Here is a 21,498-nt window from a genome sequence, read left to right on the forward strand (position 1 = left end):
TTGTGTAAAGCTTGTGGATTCTCTAAGGTATGAGTTTGCTCACTCTTCTGGGTAAAAATATAGAAATAGAAATAGTCAAATAGAAATAGAAATACAGAAATAGTCAAAAGCCCCATCTATGGCAGGAATGGCAAATAGGTTTTGTCCTTCATGTTAATACTGATAGATGATTAGTGGCTCTCTGGAGAACTGGGTTGAAATGACTTCTGAGGCTGTCTCTGGGCTCAGCAGGAGTGCCCTGCACAGCCTATTGGCAGTCTGCCAAGGACACTGGAAGGGAAAGTGAGGGATCCTGGGTTGAATTTTTGTCATCCTCAGCTTATGAAACAAAACCCTCAGCTTTGCATTCAAGACCTCTCTTTGACTTTGAGATCTGATCATCCACCTTCTCCTGTCACAAACCTTCTCCTTCTCCTGACACACACCTTCTCCTTAGGCAACTAGTTTACTTACTGATCCTCAAACAGATTAGGAACAGTTCTGTCCCATGAATCTGATATGGCTTCCCTAATTAGCGAAGTCCTACCTAGCCTGAAGGAAGTCATTCTCCAGAGGGTAGCCAACTAACCCACAGCTGCGAATTCCAATATAATTCATTATCTGCCTTTGTCCCCATTAAATGAGAACCTGCTGAAATGTAGATTGGTTGTTTTTGTCCACTTTTTCACCTTCTGTGGATAACAGAAGCCCCTTCTCTGGTTGAAAACTGTCCATCCTCCACTCCCTGTGCTTCTGGTGGGCTGTCCACCACGTGTCTCTGCTCCCTGCAACAGACTCAGTGAAATGTACCAGGGATGGTCTATCAGAGTTCTTCTGGGCATTCAATATGGTGCTAGGGATGAAAGGTCATGTTCTGTTCTATGACAAATGGAAGGGACCTGCCTGAGGATGAAGCTAGACAGCAGAGAGTGCACAGAAGAGAAAGCAAGAATGTGAGAGAGACAGAGTCTGAGATTCAGAAAAAAAAAAAAAAAAAAAATGGAGACACAGAGAAGAGACTTTTAAACCTTTGAATCTATGTGTATCTGAACCAACCTTACTCCTACAACTGCCCAGTCAAATGTTTTTGTCTTTGAAGCCAGTTGAAGTTGAGGGTTTCAACTCATTACTTCAACAATTCTGATGAAAGTACCTACTATACCTACTATATGCCAGGAACTTCTGTGGATAATAAGGACAAGGAGGTACATAGGACAGCATGGCAGGGTCTTCTCCACATAATGTAGAATTGAGACAGATTGAGGTCTCAGAATCATAAGACAATGTCCAAAATACTCTGCTGGGAGGTTAACCAACAACAGACCCACAATCATTTCAGGCTCTGCCATTCAGAGGTTGGCAAAAAGCACTTGGCCACCCAAACCTCATGTTCATCTCTGTACCATGAGACTCCAAGGTGATCCCACATTTCTCCTGTGGAAAAAAGGGGATAAGTCTTTACATAGTCAGTCAGCTGAAGGCAGGTTTCCCCTTGGTCCTGGAAGCACGGGGACGTGGAGGGATTCTGCTGTGGACAGCCTTGCTCAGGCCCCAAACCTCTTCAGTCTCTCCAGTGCACTGTGGTACAAGTGCACCACTTTCCCAGGATTTCCATGTGAAATAATAGCACAGCCTCAGCACAATGCTGGCACATTGTATACACTAACTGGGAGTGATGGTCTATTTCTCTCCATGAATATCCACAAAAGGGTGGGGGGCGTAGACAAGGATGAAGAGACCAATGGCACCAACAGGGAGGTGATGACATTTGAGCTGGATCTTGAAGGATGAGCAGGTGTGTGCTTGGTAAAGCAGGACTGGAAGGGCATTCCAAGTAAGGGGAACAGTGGGATCAAGGCGGGAAGGGAGCAAGAAAGTGCACCAAGTATTCAGGAAATGTTGGTTGGGGAGTTGAGTGTGGCCAGATATGTGTGTGTGTGTGTGTGTGTGTGTGTGTGTGTGTGTGTGTGTGTGTCTGTAAGAATTTGGAAAGACAGGCTGAGCCAACAGGGGAAGTTACACAGCCTGGTCTCACGTTGTGCCACCTGTTTGTAATACAAGATCAAGGCAGAATTTGAGATCACAGGAAGGCAGAAGATCCATGAGAAGCCATTGGGTGAAGTTCCATGTTCTCTGCCAAAGCTTAGAGACCCTTCCCAGAAAAGATCCTGGAGTCCATGTGTTTCCTTCTAAATTTGCTTTGTATTCTGACCTACAGCCTTCCTCCAAGCAGTATCTGATTGCCTTCTGTGACCAAGATGAATTTCTCGTTTTTTAGGTGGTCACCTTGAACTATATCTTTCTTTGGAACAAAGTTGCTTTATGTTGCCCTTGTTCAAATAACCCTGCAAATCTGCCTTTATGGAGATCAGGGGTTTAAACGGTGGTGACCAAGATAATAGAGATGGCCCCTAATGAACAATTTTACAAAAGGCCTGGAGTTTGGGGACATAGCCACCTCCAGTGGAATTCATGAAGAGACTGTTTGAAAAACTGAGTGCACAAGTCAACATCCATGTCTCCGTGACCTTGTAATTCTCAAACAAGTGAATCTTGAATAAAATAAAACCACAGTTACGACTTTTGATCTGTATATCATTGGAACATATTACTACGTTAGGAAGATATGAGTTAAATGCCAACCCAATTTCATATCAACATCTGGATTTCAGGCATTTGGAAATTCAGAAAGTCTCACAATGCTGATCCCCACCCTCAAGTGTACTCAGCCAATGGAACTGAGAGTTGACATTTAGAGAGGCAGACGATCTCTAGTTCACCACAGTCCACACAATTCTCCATTGTGCTGTGTCAAGGAAAAAGATCAGATGTCATTTGCCATCAATTCAGTGACAGCTTTAGGTAAAATGGGCATCACAGGGCTTGGCAGCTATGATAATTCTGTTGTTGTTTATAACTCTTCCCAGGAATATTGCTGCTGGAATCCTCATCCCATCAAGGAGGGCCTTTGCAAGGCTGAATCATCTTCCTATTGTGGCCACTAGGGGAAAGAGAGGGCTTGAGGGAAGCAGGTCTAATGTCTGCGTGTACTCCCCCCCCACATCCCCCCCCACACAAGATTACACCATCCACTTTCCCTGTAGGAACTAGCTCCCTCCCGAGGGGTGTGGCTAGGAGGAGTGTGATAAAGATTGATAGATATCTGTGCTGTAAAATCCATCTGCCTGGGCTTCTATAAGAAGGGCTGTCCCTGCCTGGCATGGCAGAGGAGACAGCTGTAAGCGTACAACTCACTCTCCCATCTGGGATTGCAGTGGACCTGCATACTGAGAACAAGGTAAGAGCCTGGCTCTTTTAAGAGTTTCACTACCTGCCCCCATCCTCCTTCTAGCTCCTCAGAGGACCTCAGGAGCCTAAGTCTGGAAGCCATCAGGGACACTTAGGGGTTGAGTCCCAATACCCTGATGAATTAGGGGATATTCATCTGGTGTACTTAGTTCCCCACCAACCTTCATTCGGAAGCCCACGTACCTGAGACTGTCTCCCTTTCTCAATCCTCAAAAGACAGAAGACTGTCTCCCTAATGCAAACAAAATTCTGAATTTATTTTTATGGTAGAGCACTGTAAATGGATTTTAATGTATTTTTAAAGTGAATCCACAATAATATAGATCATCTTATCATCTAAACCAAAGCAAATCCTGAGTAGTTCATAGTTTTCTTATTTGTTGCCAATATTTTCTGAAAAATACAATAAGTTTAAGGCAACCATCAATCAAGTGATGGCATTCAGAACCAGAAAGATATGGTCTGGCTGCCTGTCCCATCTTTGTCACTTGTCCATTGGGGGATCTTGTGTGATATGAGCCTTAACTGTCATATCTGTTACTTGGGGGTGATTTTTTATTACCTATGAGGCATAGCTCTTGAGTGGATTAAACAAGGTGAGAATCAAATGCCAGTCAAGGGCATAGCATGTAGTAGGGATCAAATACAAAGACAAATGCTATTTTTCTTCTTTCAAGTGTAGTTTTTTTACTGGCTACCTGATAAAATCCATGAGGTTTAATGTACTGTTTAAGGTGATGCGTTTTTTTTTTCCTATGTCACCCATTCCCCTACCCACCTCCTGTCTAGCAACCATCATTTTGTTCTTGGTATTTGAGTCTGTTTTTTGTTTGTCTCTTTTTTTCTTTGTTTGTTCATTTGTTTTGTTTCTTAAATTTTACACATGAGTGAAATTGTATAGTATTTGCCTTTCCATCAGATGTATTTCACTTAGCATTATCCCCTCCAAATCCATCGATGTTACTGCAATGGCAAGATCCCATTCCTTTTTTATGAGTGTGTAACATTTTGTTGTATATACACACTCTATCTTCTTGATCAATTTATCTATGGATGGACACTTGGATTGCTTCCATATCTTAGCTATTGCAAATAATACTGCAGTAGGAGCACCTGGGTGGCTCAGCCACTTAAACATCCCACTTTGGCTCAGGTCATGATCTCACGGTTCATGGGTTGAAGCCCCATGTCAGGCTCTGAGCTAATAGCTCAGTCTGGAGCCTGCTTCAGATTCTGTCTCCCTCACTCTCTGCCCCTCCCCCACCTGTGCACACACTCTCTCCCGCTCTGTCTCTCTCTCTCAAAAATACATAAATACACTCTAGCTTCAACTGTCTCTGACTGACCTATTTCACTTATCATAATACACTCTAGTTCTATCCATGTTTTTGCAAATGGCAAGATTTCATACTTTTTGATTGCCAAGTAATACTCCATTATAAATATATATATGTGTGTGTGTGTGTGTGTGTGTGTATATATATACCACATCTTCTTTATCCAATCATCCATCGATGGACATTTGGGCTCTTTCCATACTTTGGTTATTATAGATAGTGCTGCTATAAACGTGGGGGTGCATGTGTCCCTTTGAAGCAGCAGACCTGTATCCCTTGGATAAATACCTGGTAGTGCAATTGCTGGGTCATATGGTAGTTCTGTATTTAATTTTTTGAGGAACCTCCATACAGTTTTCCATAGTGGCTGCACCAGTTTGCATTCCCATCAGTAGTGCAAAAGGGTTCCTCTTTTTCTTCATCCTCACCAATATCTGTTGTTGCCTGTGTTGTTAATTTTAGCCATTCTGACAGGTGTAAGGTGGTATCTCATTGTGGTTTTAATTTGCATTTCCCTGATGATGAATGATGCTGAGCATCATTTTTTCATGTGTCTGTTAGCCATCTGGATGTCTTCTTTTGAAAAGTGTCTATTCATGTCTTTTGCCCATTTCTTCACTGGATTATTTGTTTTTTGGGGTGTTGATTTTGATAAATTAAATATCTTCTCTCATTCTGTCAGTTGCCTTTCAGTTTTTTGAATTGTTTCCTTCGCTGTGCAGAAGTTTTTTTATCTTAATGAGGTCCCAATAGTTCATTTTTGCTTTTGTTTCCCTTTCCTCTGGAGATGTGTTGAGGAAGAAGTTGCTGCGGGCAAGACCAAAGACGTTTTTGCCTGCTTTCTCCTCGAGGATTTTGATGGCTTCCTGTCTTACATTGAGGTCTTTCATCCATTTTGAGTTTATTTTTGTGTTTGGCGCAAGAAAGTGGTCCAGGTTCATTCTTCTGCATGTCGCTGTCCAGTTTTCCAAACGCCATTTGCTGAAGAGATTGTCTTTTTTTTTCCATTGGATATTCTTTCCTGCTTTGTCAAAGTTAGTTGGTCATACATTTGTGGGTCCATTTCTGGGTTCTCTATTGTGTTCCATTGATCTATGTGTCTGTTTTTGTGCCAGTACCATACTGTCTTGATGATTACAGCTTTGTAATACAGCATGAAGTCTGGAATTGTGATGCCTCCAGTTTTGGTTTCTTTTCCAAGATTGCTTTAGCTATTGGAGGTCTTTTCTGGTTCCATACAAATGTCAGGATTATTTGTTCTAGCTCTGTAAAGAATGCTGGTGTTATTTTGATAGGGATTGCATTGAATATGTAGATTGCTTTGGGGAACTAGAGTGTATAATGCTAAGTGAAATAAGTAAGTCAGAGAAAGACAAATGTCATATGACTTCACTCATATGTGGAATTTAAGATACAAAACAGATGAACATAAGGGAAGGGAAGCAAAAATAATGTAAAAACAGAAGGGAGACAAACCATAAAAGATTCTTAAATACAGAGAACAAAACTGAGGGTTGCTGGAGGGGTGTTAGCTGAGGGGATGGGCTAAATGGGCAAGGAGAATTAAGGAGGACACTTGTTGAGATGAGCACTGGGTGTTGTGTAAGTGATGAGTCACTAAATTCTATTCCTGAAATCGTTATTTTTTTAACATTTATTTATTTTTGAGAGACAGAGACCGAGCACAAGCGGGGGAGGAGCAGAGAGAGAGGGAGACAGAATCTGAAGCAAGCTCCAGGCTCTGAGCTATCAGCACAGAGCCTGACATGGGGCTCAGACCCACAAATGTGAGATCACGACCTGAGCCAAAGTCAAACTTTTAAACGACTGAGCTGCCCAGGCACCCCTTCCTGAAATCATTATTACACTATATGTTAGCTGACTTGGATTTAAATTTTTAAAAATTAGATAATAAAGTAATTTATTTCTCATAAAATAAATAAATAAAATAAAATCCAGCTGCTCTCCACAGGGATGAGATAGCACCACTAAGGTTATTTATTCAATCATGGTTCCATAGAACAATGCCAGGAAGCCAATTGATTCATTATAAATACTGGAAAAATGTCCAAGGTTTTTTGGTAACTGAGCTTTCATTATTTTTATTATTTTGCTTTTATGATTGCTATCATTAAATAGGAACTTTGAGATAATCATATTTATTCCAGAGAAACATGTTTTGTATAAACCATTGAGAGAATGTTTGACCATATTTAAAGAAAATAATGTAACCATTTAAAAATGTCTAAATTGAGAGAAATCAATACTAGAAATTTTCTTTAAGCTTGAACATTTGTGTACTAATTAAATTTCAGTCTAAAATAGTGAGCCAATTTTTCTCTTAAGTATTTTGTAAGAGCCTCTGTTGCCTATATTTTACAATATCATCAACAGTTTGGGGGTTAAATCATATTAATTTGACCTTTGTTTTGTTTTAAATATATACACGATATTATCTGTAAGTAATAAAGATCTAAGGATAAAATACAAAAAGAAAAAAAAAGACAACAAAGTGTTGGCAAGGATGTAAAGAAATTGGAACCCTTGCACACTATTGGTGGGAATGCAAAATGGTGCAGCCACTATGGAAAACAATTTTTTTTAATTCCTCAAGAAATTAAAAATATAACTACCATATGATACAGCTATTCCATTCATTTCTGGATATTTCCCAAGAGAATTGAAATCGGGTCTTGAAGAGATATTAGGACTCTCATGTTCACTGTGGTACTATTCACTAGAGTCAAGGCATGGAAACAATCCAAATGTCCAACAGGTGAATAGATAAGGAAAAAATAGTGTATACATACTCTGGAATATATTTCAGCCTTGAAAAAGGACATTTTGCAATAGACATTAGTATCAATGAACCTTGAGGACATTATGTTAAGTGGAATAAGCCAGTCACAGAAAGACAAATACTGCATGAATCCACCTATATGAAGGAATGACACTACATCCTAGATATGAATTTCTCTGTTTGCAGGACTAGAAATGATCATGAGTGTCTGCATCAGTGAATTTGTTGCTACCTTCCAGGAAGCTGCGTGGATCTTACAACTGATCATGTTTAACCTGCTAAATACCTTTGTGCTAAATTGATTTGTGACTTACATTTAGCAAATTTATAGGTCTTCATTAAATCTATTCATGCCAAAAATAATAACAATAAATTAAAAAGTAAACATTTTTTAAAAATCCTTTAAAAACAAATAATCCTGCAATAAACATAGGGGTGTATATATCTTTTCAAATTAGTGTTTTCATTTTCGGGGGTAAATACCCAGTAGTGCAATTACTGGATCATATGGTAATTCTATTTTTAATTTTTGAGGAACCTCTGTACTGTTTTCCATAGTAGCTACACCAATTTGCATTCCCACCAACAACACACAACGGTTTCTTTTTCTCCACTTTCTTGCCAGCACTTTTCTTGTCTTTTTTATTCTAGCCATTCTGACAGGTATAAGATGTAAGATCTGATTTTGATTTGCATTTCCCTGATGATGAGTGATGTCGAGCATCTTTCCGTTGTTTGTTAGCCATTTGTCTTCTTTGGAAAAATGATTATTCAGGCCCTCTGTCCGTTTTAAGTTCTTAAGGTCACCCTTTCTAGTCGATGGTTTATTTTTAAAAGCACTGGTCAAGAGCTTTCTACCCGCCCAGAACTGTACCAAAACAGGGCTCCAGAAATTGAGACGGCATCATCCTTCCTTTCAATTTCCTAGTCTAAACATTCTGGCAGAAATTCACCCCATCCACCCTGGTTCACTTAGCCCATTCAGATTAGATAAATTCTGCTCCTTTATGCCTTTCTTTGGGTTCTTACTACACCTCAAATGCCCAGCCTCACAAACCCATTTATCTCAGAGTGTCTGAACTCCACCCATGTTGAATTTTGAGTCAATCATCACCTTTCTTGTCACTTGCCATGTCCACTATCATTACATGGTCTAATGACATCATATAAACCTATACTACAAATCTAGTACACAGAGCTATAAGAGAGTCTCAAGCATTGCATCCAATACCTCAATATCCAGTTGACAAAACCAAGACCTGGAGGGGGAAGATGATTTGCACAAGATCATGTTAAAGACAGAGTTGGGACAGACTTCTGGTTAATGTCATTCAAATTGACCAAAGAGTTCTATCTAAGAGGTTAAGATATGAGACTTTCTTATTCAACTTGGTTAATTCAACATCTGGTTTGGTGCGTGGCATACAGTAGGTGCTTCTTAAGTGAATAAGTAAATGAAGAAGTGAGTGAGCAGATGCAGGAATAGTGAATGAGGGATGAGATTTAATTTGGCTTAGACATGGTGAATGAAGGAAGGAAGAGTGGGAGGTTTTGACATTCAGGACTCAAGCAGAAATGTGAATAGAAGGACTGCTGGTCTGGTAATTCCGGGAGCCAGAATTCCTGATCTCACTCCTAATCAGGCAGAAATGTGTCAGGGTGGAGAGAGGGTCATCTTGCAGCCCTGTGTTGCTGAACTACAGCCAGGCACTGACTCACCTGCTTTTGCCAAACAGGTTCCCGCCAAGCTGAAGCCATGAGGTTCCAAAGCCTCACCCTGCTTTCCTTCCTCCTCCTGGTTGCTCAGGCACACTTAGTGGAAGGCCAACAGGAATTATGGAAAAGGCAAAGCAGCACTGAAGCCAAGGATGAATGGATCCCTCTGGGTAAGCCTCAAATTGTGCAGAGAAGATGGCCAGAAAGGCACGTGGTCAGGGGCGTAATTGTTACTCGAGACCAAGCCACATGTTATTTGACTGTGGCTGATCAGAAGGAAGGCATCGCCCTGATGGTGGAGTGCACCCGACTGGACCACAGGTTTTCTTGTGTCTTTGCTGGCAACCCAACCTCCTGCATATCATGTTTTAGAAATGACATAATCTACTGGAGGCAAATTGTCCAGAACTTACGCTGGCAAAACAACATCTGTGAGGACTCCAAGATGGTCCTGAGGACCAGGGTGTGCAGTTGGAGGTTTCCAGAATCCAATCTGAAGCTGGTGTACTCCTCTCTGATCCACGATCCCAGCTATTCTAATGTGGAGGGCAACCCCTGGTGTCGTATCTTTGTCAGAGGAGACACTGATGCAAGCTCCAAAGATGTCAAACACTACCATCCCGTGCAACGGACCCAAACCATACCTCCTTTCCCTACCAAGGTGATCCCCGTCCCACAGACCACTCCCACAGTGCCCATTGTTAATGAAGAAACCACCACCCCTGAGGATTTGGTTGAGGAAGAGACCACCACTACACAGCAGACCACAGTCAGAGAGACCACCCCAGAACAAACCACCCCCACAGAACTGTTGGTTATGGAAGGGGCCATCACAACACGGCCAACCACGATCAGAGAGACCACCCCAGAACAGACCACTCCAAAACGGACCACCACCACAGAGCCGTTGATGGTGGAAGAGGCCACCACTACACAGCCAACCACGACCACAGAGACCACGCCAGAACAGACCACCCCCACAGAACGTTTGGTTGTGGAAGAGACCACCACTACACAGCCAACCACGACCACGGAGACCACCCCGAAACAGACCACCCCCACCGAACCGTTGGTTGAAGAGACCACTACTACAAAGCAGACCACAGTCAGAGAGACCACCCCAAAACAAACCACCCCCACAGAATCATTCTACACCACCACCACCGTTCCAGTGGAGATACAAACCACTACCACCAAACCTAATTTTAAGGACGACTCTACCATCAAAATTAAGCCGAAGACAAGCCAGCAGACAGACCTGAATACTTTCCAGCAGACGGACCTGGATACGTTCCAGCAGACGGATCTGGATACGTTCCTGCAGTCCGACCTGGATACGTTCCTGCAGTCCGACCTGGATACGTTCCAGCAGTCCGACCTGGATGCGTTCCAGCAGTCTGACCTGGATATGTTCCAGCAGACATACCTGGATACAGACCTGCAGCCATAGTAGGGTACAGTTCAGAAGACAGCACAGCAGGTACATCCAGTTACTGCCCAGCAGATGGCCCTTGATTATTGTGAGGAGTAAGAGTATCTTTGACAAAATTTTAGTCATTGAATTACAGGACAAATAATCATCATGAGGCAAAAGCAAATGGAGTCAGTTAAGAAATGTCATGTCCTTTGTCCCTCTGTATGCTGCAAAGCTCTCCAAATTGTCCATGAATATGAAGTGTTGTGCTATGGGAGTACGGTGGAATATTTAGATTTTGTAATTTTTGTGTTCATGTTTTAAAGTTTCCTTCATATTCACTTGTGAGGTGATTTTCAGAGGCTGTTACCACAGAGTATAGTTCCATTGCCTACAAAGCTATGTGTATATACCCAGGGAGGATCCGCCTTTGAGGTGAATGAGCCAGAGTGATGATTTCGGTGTGACGCTATTTCTGTCAAATTAACAAAGATAATAAAGTTCTGGGCATTTTTCAGAAATATGTCCAATGGTTGTTTGGCTTCTCTATGTCTGGTTCCAAATGAATTCATAAACAGTTCTCAATATATCACTGAAAAATATCTAAGAAATAGTATTCTGTTGCCCACCCATCCTAAGTTGTCCCCAAAGGTGACCCATTTCAGAATTCCTCTCTGTATACTTTCATCTATTGTTCTGAGGCATTTGATTATTTATGAACTATAATAACTAGGATCCTTGATTTCAAGTGGACACATGGGGCATGTGGTGATTAAGACAGTTGTCAGGGTCTCACAAATGGTAGGAAAGGCAGGATTGGAACCCAGGAGGTCTGTAAGCCAAGTCCACAGGCTGGAGGAATGCCCTTCACTGACCTAAGTCAGAGTCCATTATGCCCACCATATGTGGGGCCCGTGATCTTGAGAACATTCATCTGGCCTGGGTGAGAGGAGCGCGGGAAAATACAATGACCTGTGTGAAAACACCAACAGAAGGGGCCATAGTGGCATTGACAACAGAGGTGGAAACAGCAGAAAGGCATCAACTGAACTTTCAGAAAAGTGGTGGGGGAGGTGGAATTTGGAAAGAGTATCCATAGGTAGGAAATGAGACAGAGTGAAGGCAGATGACAGCATATGTGAAAGGAAAGAAAAGAGAACATTTTAGAAGATGGGATGCGGGGATGACAATGCTTTTGGTCATTTACATGTTAGTGAGAAAGATCGGAAAGTGTTTTAATGCAAGAGTTACAGACAGAGGAAGATGTGATAATCAATGCCTTGTCACAATTCTACAAAGAACAAAGAGTCAGGGGCAGCAGATGGTAAAAGCACTATTTTTTAGAGTCTTTCCTGGTGGCAGGGAAGAATAGCAGGTGGGGTGGAAGAGTGACTTTTTACACTCACCAATACCCACTGCCTACACTGAGGATTGTCAGTGGCCAATCCAGAGTGTGACAGCCTCAGAGTGACATTTGATGTTATCAACATCAACACTGACATTTATCTCTCCCTTGCCATGTACAAGGCACTGTGCTAAGCTATTCCATGGAGCCAGCATGCATTCATTCACTCACTCATTCATTCAACACATAATTTTTTGAGCACTGACTTAGCCAGCTCATGTTATAGGTCCTGGAGATACAGTAGCTCAAAGGAGATGGACGCTTTGCCCCGTTGAACTACCAATGGGAAGCTGATGATAAAGTCACAAACATGCAAGTGATAGAAAGGGGAAAGGGGTAAAAGTGATGGACTAAAACCAGTCTTAAATGAGACAACAGGGGAGGCCACTCTGTGGAGGTGACTTGAGCCTACCTGAGTAAAACGAAATGCCAAGCCAGGTGACTCTCGGGCATAAAGGTGTCCCACAGGGAGAAAGCATTCAGTGTAAATGCCCGGAAAATACTTAGTTTATTTATTATCTACTGTGAGCTCCTACTATGCGCCAGACACTATTCTAGGGGTAGAAAAGGGTAGAAAACCAAGAAGAAGAAAAAAGTCACTCTCTTTATAGGGCTCATACTCCAATGACTGGCTCATGTTTGGCATGTTCAGAAACATCTACAATTGTATAGCATGTCTGCATCTCTCAACGTTGCCCAGTGTTGGAGAGGTCTCTCCTCCCTCCGAAAACCACATTTCAGCACTGGCTTTGCACAGAAACCCACAACCACAGCAGTGCCAACACATCTCACTGGCCATCCATCAATCCACCTTCTTCCCCAGCCCCCCTATACAATTGTTTTGGGCCGTGCAAGCAATAGAGGCCTGTCATCTAGCTCTTGGTGGCTGCGGACAAACCTTGGCACACCTTGGCTTGGAGAGTATGTCTCCAATCCTGGCCTCTTTCGCCACATGGAGTCATGTCCTGTGTGTCTTGTATCCAGATTTCCCTCTTCTTTAAAAATTTTTTTTCAACGTTTTTATTTATTATTTTTGGGACAGAGAGAGACAGAGCATGAACGGGGGAGGGGCAGAGAGAGAGGGAGACACAGAATGTGAAACAGGCTCCAGGCTCTGAGCCATCAGCCCAGAGCCTGATGCGGGGCTCGAACTCACGGACCGCGAGATCGTGACCTGGCTGAAGTCGGACGCTTAACCGACTGCGCCACCCAGGTGCCCCCAGATTTCCCTCTTCTTATGGGGACAACAATCATTGGACTGGAGTCCATCCTCATCTACTACAACCTCATCTTAATTTGATTACATCCGTAAAGTTTCTATTTCCAAGTAAGGTCACATTCACAGGTTCCACATAGACGTGAAGTTTTGGGAGAAAGTATTCAACCCAGCACAGTCACCCAAGAGCAATAGCAAATAGCCAAAAAGAGACAGAAGTGAGCATGAAAGAGAGCAGCTCTAAACACTCAGAAAGTAAATTAAGTGAACAAAGTTGGAAAGGGCAGACAATAAGATTTTATTAGGCACATGCAAAATAGTGACTCACTCTCCTCCTAATTTTATTTTTGTCTTCATCTAAGAACAGGTTAGGAGTCCATTGCTTGTGTATGTAAATTGTCTTTCCAATCTGCCCAGTCCTGCTACACAGTGGGTTCACCTGAATATTCTTTTTATTTTTTTTTTAAATTTTTTTTAACGTTTATTTATTTTTGAGACAGAGAGAGACAGAGCATGAACAGGGGAGGGACAGAGAGAGAGGGAGACACAGAATCTGAAACAGGCTCCAGGCTCTGACCTGTCAGCACAGAGCTCGACATGGGGCTCAAACTCACGGACCGTGAGGTCCTGACCTGAGCCAAAGTCAGACGCTTAACCGACCAAGCCACCCAGGCGCCCCTGAAGATTCTTTTTAAAAATACTGATGTTTCGGTCCCATGCCCAGAGCTTCTGATATAATTGGTAGGAGATATGGCCCGAGCAGTGGATTTTTAAATTTCCCCAGGTAATTCTACATGTGCAACCAAGGTTGAACACTGTTCTAGATTAATTAAATCAGAATCTCTGGAGTGTACCCCAGCAGCCATATTTGTATTTAATTCCCAGGTACTTTCCATGTGATACCCTGGTTGAGAACTGCTAATACAGCTTCTGTATGTATTTTATACAATTAATATATATTTATTTATCATATAAGCACTGTGCAAGACACTGGATAAAGCAAAGGTGATCTAACACACAAGGCATAACCTCCTAGAAGCTCAGTGTCAGTGTTGGAATTAAGACAACCCATTGGAGGTGTGTGAGAGACAGAGAAGCCTGGGTGGTGGTGGGGGTCACGGGATGTTTGCTGCCATTGAGTTTCTAAAATTATATGAATCAAGCGTCTACTTCGACACACTTATCAAATCTGTTTCTTATAAAGGCTCTGTGCCTTTCACTTGTCACTTCACATAATCCTCACTACATCCCTATGAGGTCAGCGGTTTTATTCCCAATTATAAATGAAGTGACCTGAAGCTCAGAGAGGTGAGTTGTCTAACATCACACAGATCATGTGTCTGGACCAGAAGAGGAACCAGGTCCCCCAGAATGTAAACCCCTGGCTCTCAGTCCATGCACATCACAGGCTAGGGTGGGTTTGAGCACAAAGCATTTCCTAACATTTCCTAATATTTCAAACTAGAGCCATATTGTAGCTGTCTGGTGTTTTCCAATGATGAAATGTGATATAAATCAGTGGTACGCAAAGTGTGGCCTGAACACCAGAAGCACCCGGGTAGCTTCAGAAATGGTAATTCTCAGACTCTGCCCCAGACATACTGAATCAGAATCTCGGAGGCTAAGGCTTAAGAAGGTCTACTTTATAAAATTATTTTTTTATTGTGAATAAAAGCACAACATAAAATCTATCATCCTAACCATTTTTAAGTGGTTTAACTATTTCTAATTCAGTAGTGTTAAGCATATTCCCATTGTTGTGAAACAAATCTCCAGAATTTCTTCTTCATAAACTCTAGACCCATTAAACAACTCCCTTCCCCTCTACCCCCAGTCTCGGTAACTGCCATTCTACTTTTTGTGTTTATGGATATGGCTTCTCTAGATACCTTATAAGTGTAACCCTACACTGTCATTTTATGACTGGCTGGTTTCACTTAGCATAATGTCCTCAAAGCTCACCCATGCTATAGCATGTGATAGAATTTCCTTCCTTTTTCGGGTGGAATAGTACGCCATTGTATGTGTATGCCACAATTTGTCTCTCTGTTCATCCACATATGGACATTTGAGTTACTCTCACCTCTTGACTATTGTGAACAGTGCTGCTATGAATAAGGGTCTGCAAATATGTATTTAAGATCCTGCTTTCCATCCTTTTGTAAATATACCCAGAAATAGGAATGTTGGATCACATAATTGCTCTATTTTTAATTTTTTGAGGAACAGTCATATGTCGTCAATAGAGATTGTGCCATTTTATAGTCCTATCAACAGTGCAAGAGGGTTCCAGTTTCTCCTCAACCTTGCTAACACTAGTTATATTCTGGTTTTTGATAGAAGCCACCCTAGTGAGTGTGAATTGATATCACATTGTGGTTTTCATTTTTATTCGTGTAGTGATAAGTGTTGAGCAAGTGATACCTCTTGCCTGCTATCAAGAGTGGAAGTTCAAGCACTTCTGCCCATTGCATCGTGGTATTGGAGTCGCCAAGGAAAACCATGCAGTCAAACCCTGGATGGAAAGACGCTTTACTCACGTAGAAAAGAGAAAGAGCAAGATCAGTTTTAGCAGTGGGCATCATGGGCATCAGTTCCCTATGTCCAATAGGTCCTTCCTGGCAGCTGGTTCAGGGCTATTAGCATATAGCACATCCCTCCTATGCCCTTGCAGAAGGACTCTATCCCCTCTCCGCAGAGAACAGATACAGTAATGAGATTGGCCCCATTGCCACATAATGTACATGTTTAAGCAGAACAAAGGAGCACAAATTGAAACAAGGAAAGATAATCCCACACAAGGTGATAAATCCAGCACAAGCTGTATACACTCCTTATCTCTTGGTGAAAAAGTGTTTCAGGCCCAAGCTCATTCTTATGAGGCCTCGTAGGGTCAAAACTATGCACAGACCACCTTTTTAAAAAATAGTGATGTTAAGCGCCTTTTTATGTTTGTTGACCAATCATATATTACCTTGGAAAGCTGTTTATTCAACTCCTTCACCCAATTTTTAATTGAGCTATATCATTTTTGTTGTTGTTGAGCTGTAGGTATTCTTTATATATTCTGGGTATTAACACCTTGTCAGATATGTGATTTGCAAATATTTTTTCCCATTCCACAAGTTGCCTTTTCCCTCTGTGGATTTTGTCGGTTGATGTACATATGACAGTCCCTTATGTCTATTTTGCTTTTGTTGTTTATGCTTTTGCTTTCTTATCCAAGAAATCATTGCTGAATCCAATGTCATGAAACTTTTCTCCTGTTTTTTTTTTTTTTGTCCCCTGGAAGCTTTTTAGTTTGAGACCTTATGTTAAGTATTTAATTCATTTTGAATTAATAATTGTGTATTATGTAAAATAAAGGTCCAACCTCACTCTTTTACATGTAACTTTTCAGTTTCCCCACAACATTTGTTGAAAAGATAGTCCTTTTCTCGCCAAATGGTCTTGACACCCTTGTTGATGATAATTGAACAATATATGTGTTGCTGGTTTTTTTTACTGAGTTCTCTATTCTATTTCATTGGTCTATGTATCTGTCTTTATGTCAGTACCACACTGTTTTGACTACTGCAACCTTGTAATATGTTTTGAATTCAAGAAATGTGAGCCCTCCAACTTTGTTCTTTTTTTTTTTCAAAATTGCCTTGGCTATTCTAGGTCCCTTGAGATTCAATATGAATTTTAGGATGATTTTTTCTACCTCTACAAACATGCCACTGGGATTTTGATAGGTATTGTGTTGAATCTCTAAATCTTGGGGGTAGTTTGACATCCTAATAATATCATGTCTTCCAACCCATAAAAATGGTATGTCTTTCTATTTGTGACTTCCTCAATTTTTTTCAGCAGTGTTTTGTAGTTTTCTGTGCCCAGCTCTTTTATTTCCTTGATTATGTTTATTCCTTGTATCTTATTCTTTTTGATGCTATTGTAAATGAAATTGTGTTCTTAATTTCCTTCTTGGGTTGTTCATTGTCTGTGTATGGAAACAAAGATGATTTTTGTATATTAATTTTGTAACTTGCAACTTGGTTAAATTTATTTATGGTGTGTGTGTGTGTGTGTGTGTGTGTGTGTAATCTTTGGAATTTTTTACATATGCAATCATGTCATCTCCGAACAGAGCTAATTTTACTTATTTCTTTCCAATTTAGATGACTTTTTTTTTCCTTTTTTTCTGTTTCTTGTGTCATTGTTCTGGCTAGGACTTCTGATACTACTGAGAAGTGCTTTCAGTGGGCATCCTTATTTTGTTCTTGGTCATAGACGGAAAGCTTTCCGTCTTTCCCCATTGAATTTGATGTACACTGTGGGCTTTAATGTGGTGAGATTAATAATGGCCTTTATTATGCTGAGATAGTTTCCTTCTAATCCAAGCTTGTTGGGGATTTTTAAGGGTGTTGATTTTTGTCAAATGCTTTTTCTGCATCAGTTGAAATGATCTTGTGGTTTTTGTTCTTCATTTTGTTAATGTGGTGTATTACATTGATTGATTACCTTATTTTGAACCATCCTTGTATCCCAGGAATAAATCCCACTTGGCCATGATGTATAATCTTTTTAATGTGCTGTTACATTCTATTTGCTAGTATTTTGTTGAGGAATTTTGTATTGATAATTACCGGAAATGTTGGTCTGTAGTTTTAATTTCCTGTAGTGTCTTTATCTGGCTCTGTGTCAGGGTAATGCTGGCCTCATAGAATGAGTTTGGAAGTTTTCCTCTTCTTCAAATTTTTAGAAGAGCTTGAGGAGGGTTGCTGTTAATTCTTCAACTTTTTTAAATTTGCATTTTAGTTGGTTAACATACCATGCAATATTGTTTTTGGGGATAGAATTCAGTGATTCATCACTTACATACAGTACCCAGTGCTCATCACAAGTGCCCTCCTAATTACCTCTCACCCATTTAGCCCATCTCCCACTCACCTCCTTCCATCATCCCTCAGTTTGCTTTCCATCATTAAGCATCTCTTGTAGTTTGTTTCCCTCTCTTCTCTTTTTCTCTCCCTTCCCATATGTTCATCTCTTTTGTTTCTTAAATTCCACATAGGAGTGAAATCATATATTTGTGTTTCTCTCACTAAATCATTTCACTTAGCATAATACGTTCTAGCTCCATCCATGTCATTGCAAATGGCAAATTTCATTCTTTCTAATGGCTAAGAAATATTCCATTATAAATATATACCACATCTTTATCCATTCATCAGTTGATGAACATATGGCCTTTCTCCATAATTTGGCTATTGTTGACAGTGCTGTTATAAACATTGGGGTGCATGTGCCCCTTCAAATCAGCATTTTTGTATCTTTTGATTAATACCTAGCAGTGCAATTGCTGAATTGTAGGCTAGTTCTATTTTTAGTTTCTTGAGGAACCACCATACTGTTCTCCAGAGTGGCTGCATCAGTTTTCATTTAACCAGTAGTACAAGAGGGTACCCCTTTCTCCACATCCTTGCCAACACCTGTACAATGTTTAAAAACAGTAGAGTGAGTCCTTCCTTATCAGTAAAGCATAATCTAACTATATACTGTCTACAAGAAACTCAGATTACATCTAAGGACACATGTGAATTGAAATTGAAAGCATAGAAAAAGATATTTCATGCAAATGGCAACCAAAAAAGAGCAGAGATGGCCACACTAATATACACTGTAAATCGAAAACTGTTACAAGAGACAAAGAAGGTCACTATGTAATGATAAGGGGGTGAATTCACCAAGAAGAAAAACCAATATTTAGGCCAAACATCAGAGCTCCTAAATATATGAAACAAACTTTCATTTGAATTGAGGTTATGTCAAAATTGAAGTCTAGTCAAAAGACTAGAATTGAAGGGAGAAAGAGACAACAGCACATAAATCCCACTTGGTCATGGTATATAATTTTTTTATACATTGTTGGATTTGATTTACTAATGTTTTGTTGAGTTTTACATTCATATTCATGAGACATTGCTCTTGAGCCTTCTTTCTTGTAATGTTTTTGTCTGGTTTCAGCATTCAGGTGATGCTGGCCTCATAAAATATGTTCAGAAGTATTCCCTCTGCTTCTGTCATCTGAAAAAGGTTATGGAGAATTGTATAATTTCTTCCTTAAATGTTTGGTATAATTCACTGGTGAACCCATCTTGGCCTGATACTTTCTATTGTGGAAGGTTATTAATTATTGATTCAATTTCTTTAATAGATATAGGCCCAATCAATTGTTCTTATGGGAGTTTTGGCAAATGTGTCTTTCAAGAATTGGTCCATTTCATATAGTTTATCAAATCTGTGGGCATAAAGTTGTTCACAGCATTCCTTTATTATGCATTTAATGCATTTAATGTCCATGGGATCTGGAGTGATACCCCTCTTTTATTTCCGCTATTAGTCATTTGTGTTCTCTTTCTTTTTTTCTTAATTAGTCTGACTAGAGTCTTATCAATTTTAGGGACCTTTTCAAACAATCCCCTTTTGGTTTCATTCATTTCCTGTATTGATTTCGTGGTTTTAACCTCATTGATGTCTTCTCTAATAATAATACTTTCTTTTTTCCTTCTTAATGCAAATTTAATTTGCTCTTCTATTTCCAGTTTCCTAAGGTGGAAACTTAAATATTTTGTATTACATATTGTTTTCTTTTCTGATACATGCATTCACTGCCATAAGTTTCCCTTTAAGTACTACTTCCTCTGTATCCCGAGGTGTTGGTAAGTTGTATTTTCATTTCCATGTAGTTCAAAACATTTAAACATTTCTCTTGAGATTTCTTTGTTGACTCATGTATTATTTAGAATGGTGTTGTTTAATTTCCAGGTATTTGGGGATTTTTCAGTTATCTTTCTGTTATTGATTTCTAGTTCAATTCCATTGGGGCCTGAAAGCAGATATTATATAATTACTTTTTTTTAATTAAAAAGAATGAAGAAATGGGACACCTGGGTGGCTCAGTTAGTTGAGCATCCAACTCTTGATTTTCACTTAGGTCATGATCCCAAGGTTGTGGGATTGAGCCTTGCATTTGGATCCTTGCTGAATGTGGAGCCTGCTTAAGATTATCCCTCTATCTCCCTCTGTCCCTCTCCCTGGCTTGCACACTCGAAAGAAAGAAAGAAAGAAAGAAAGAAAGAAAGAAAGAAAGAAAGAAAGAAAGAAAGAGAAAGAAAGAAAGAAAGAAAGAAAGAAAGAAAGAAAGAAAGAAAGGAAGGAAGAAGGGAGGGAGGGAGGGAAGAATGAAGGAAAGAAAGAAAGAAAGAAAGAAAGAAAGAAAGAAAGAAAGAAAGAAGGGAGGGAAGAATGAAGGAAAGAAAGAAAAAGAAAGAAAGAAAGAAAGAAAGAAAGAAAGAAAGAAAGAAAGAAAGAAAGAAAGAAAGAAAAAAAGAAAGTGTCTATATGCAGCTAGAAAAAGAATCCAAAATGTATTTTAATGTGAGGAACTAAGCAGCAAATTTAATCTGCTCTCTTTAATATAAATTTTTAGCATGTAGATGTATATACCAGTATTTTCTTTCAGTTTTAATATGTACAGTTTAGTGTATGTAAATTATACTTTTTAAATACATTTTTATTTTTTGGTTCCAGTATAACTAACATATAGTGCTATATTAGTTTTAGGTGTACAATATAGTAATTCAACACTTACATACATCACCCTGTGCTCATCTTCATAAGTCCTCTCTTAATCCCTTTCACCTATTTCACCCATCTGCCCACCCACCTTCCTTCTGGTGACCATCTGCTCTCTATAGCTAAGACTCTGGGGCTTTTTTGTTTGTCTCTTTTTTTCTTTGTTTTATTTCTTACATTCTAAATATGAGTGAAATCAAATGGTGTTTGTCTTTCTCTGACTAACTTATTTCAGTTAGCATTATACCCTCTAAACCCATCCATGTCATTGTAAATGGCAAGATTCATTCTTTTTGTGGCTAATATTCCATTATACATATATACATATATACATGTGATATATATATATGTGTGTGTGTGTGTGTGTGTGTGTGTGTGTGTGTGTATCACCTCTTCTTTATCCATTAATGTATTGATGGATACCTGGGTTGCTTCCATAATTTGGCTATTATAAATAATGCTGCAATAGGCATCAGGGTGTATATATCTTTTAAAATTTGTGTTTTTGTCCTTTGAGTAAATACCCAGTAGTACAATTAGTGGATCATATGCTAATTCTATTTTTACTTTTTTGAGGAAACTCCATACTGTTTTCCACAGTGGCAGCACTAGTTTGCATTCCTACCAACAGTGCACAAAGGTTCCATTTTCTCCCCATCCTCACTGACACTTGTTATTTCCTGTCTTCTCAGTAGTAGCCAT

General features: G+C 40.1%; 1 protein-coding gene across 1 annotated transcript; it reads left to right on the forward strand.

Moving 5' to 3' along the window:
• Positions 1–9,165: 9,165 nt before the first annotated feature.
• Positions 9,166–11,080, forward strand: LOC147582091 (uncharacterized). Its single transcript, XM_086702939.1, has one exon. It carries the CDS (start codon positions 9,182–9,184, stop codon positions 10,589–10,591), a length of 1,410 nt encoding a protein of 469 aa, XP_086559065.1. The 5' UTR covers positions 9,166–9,181; the 3' UTR covers positions 10,592–11,080.
• The last annotated feature ends 10,418 nt before the right edge of the window (positions 11,081–21,498 follow it).

This window comes from Puma concolor, chromosome B1 (genome assembly GCF_028749965.1).
Source record: "Puma concolor isolate L17-30 chromosome B1, mPumCon1.1.hap2, whole genome shotgun sequence".
NCBI classification, from domain to species: domain Eukaryota; kingdom Metazoa; phylum Chordata; class Mammalia; order Carnivora; family Felidae; genus Puma; species Puma concolor.

What these genes read in the sequence shown, in the direction of transcription:
- LOC147582091 (XM_086702939.1), top strand. Translation starts at nt 9,182, where the DNA reads ATGAGGTTCCAAAGCCTCACCCTGCTTTCCTTCCTCCTCCTGGTTGCT.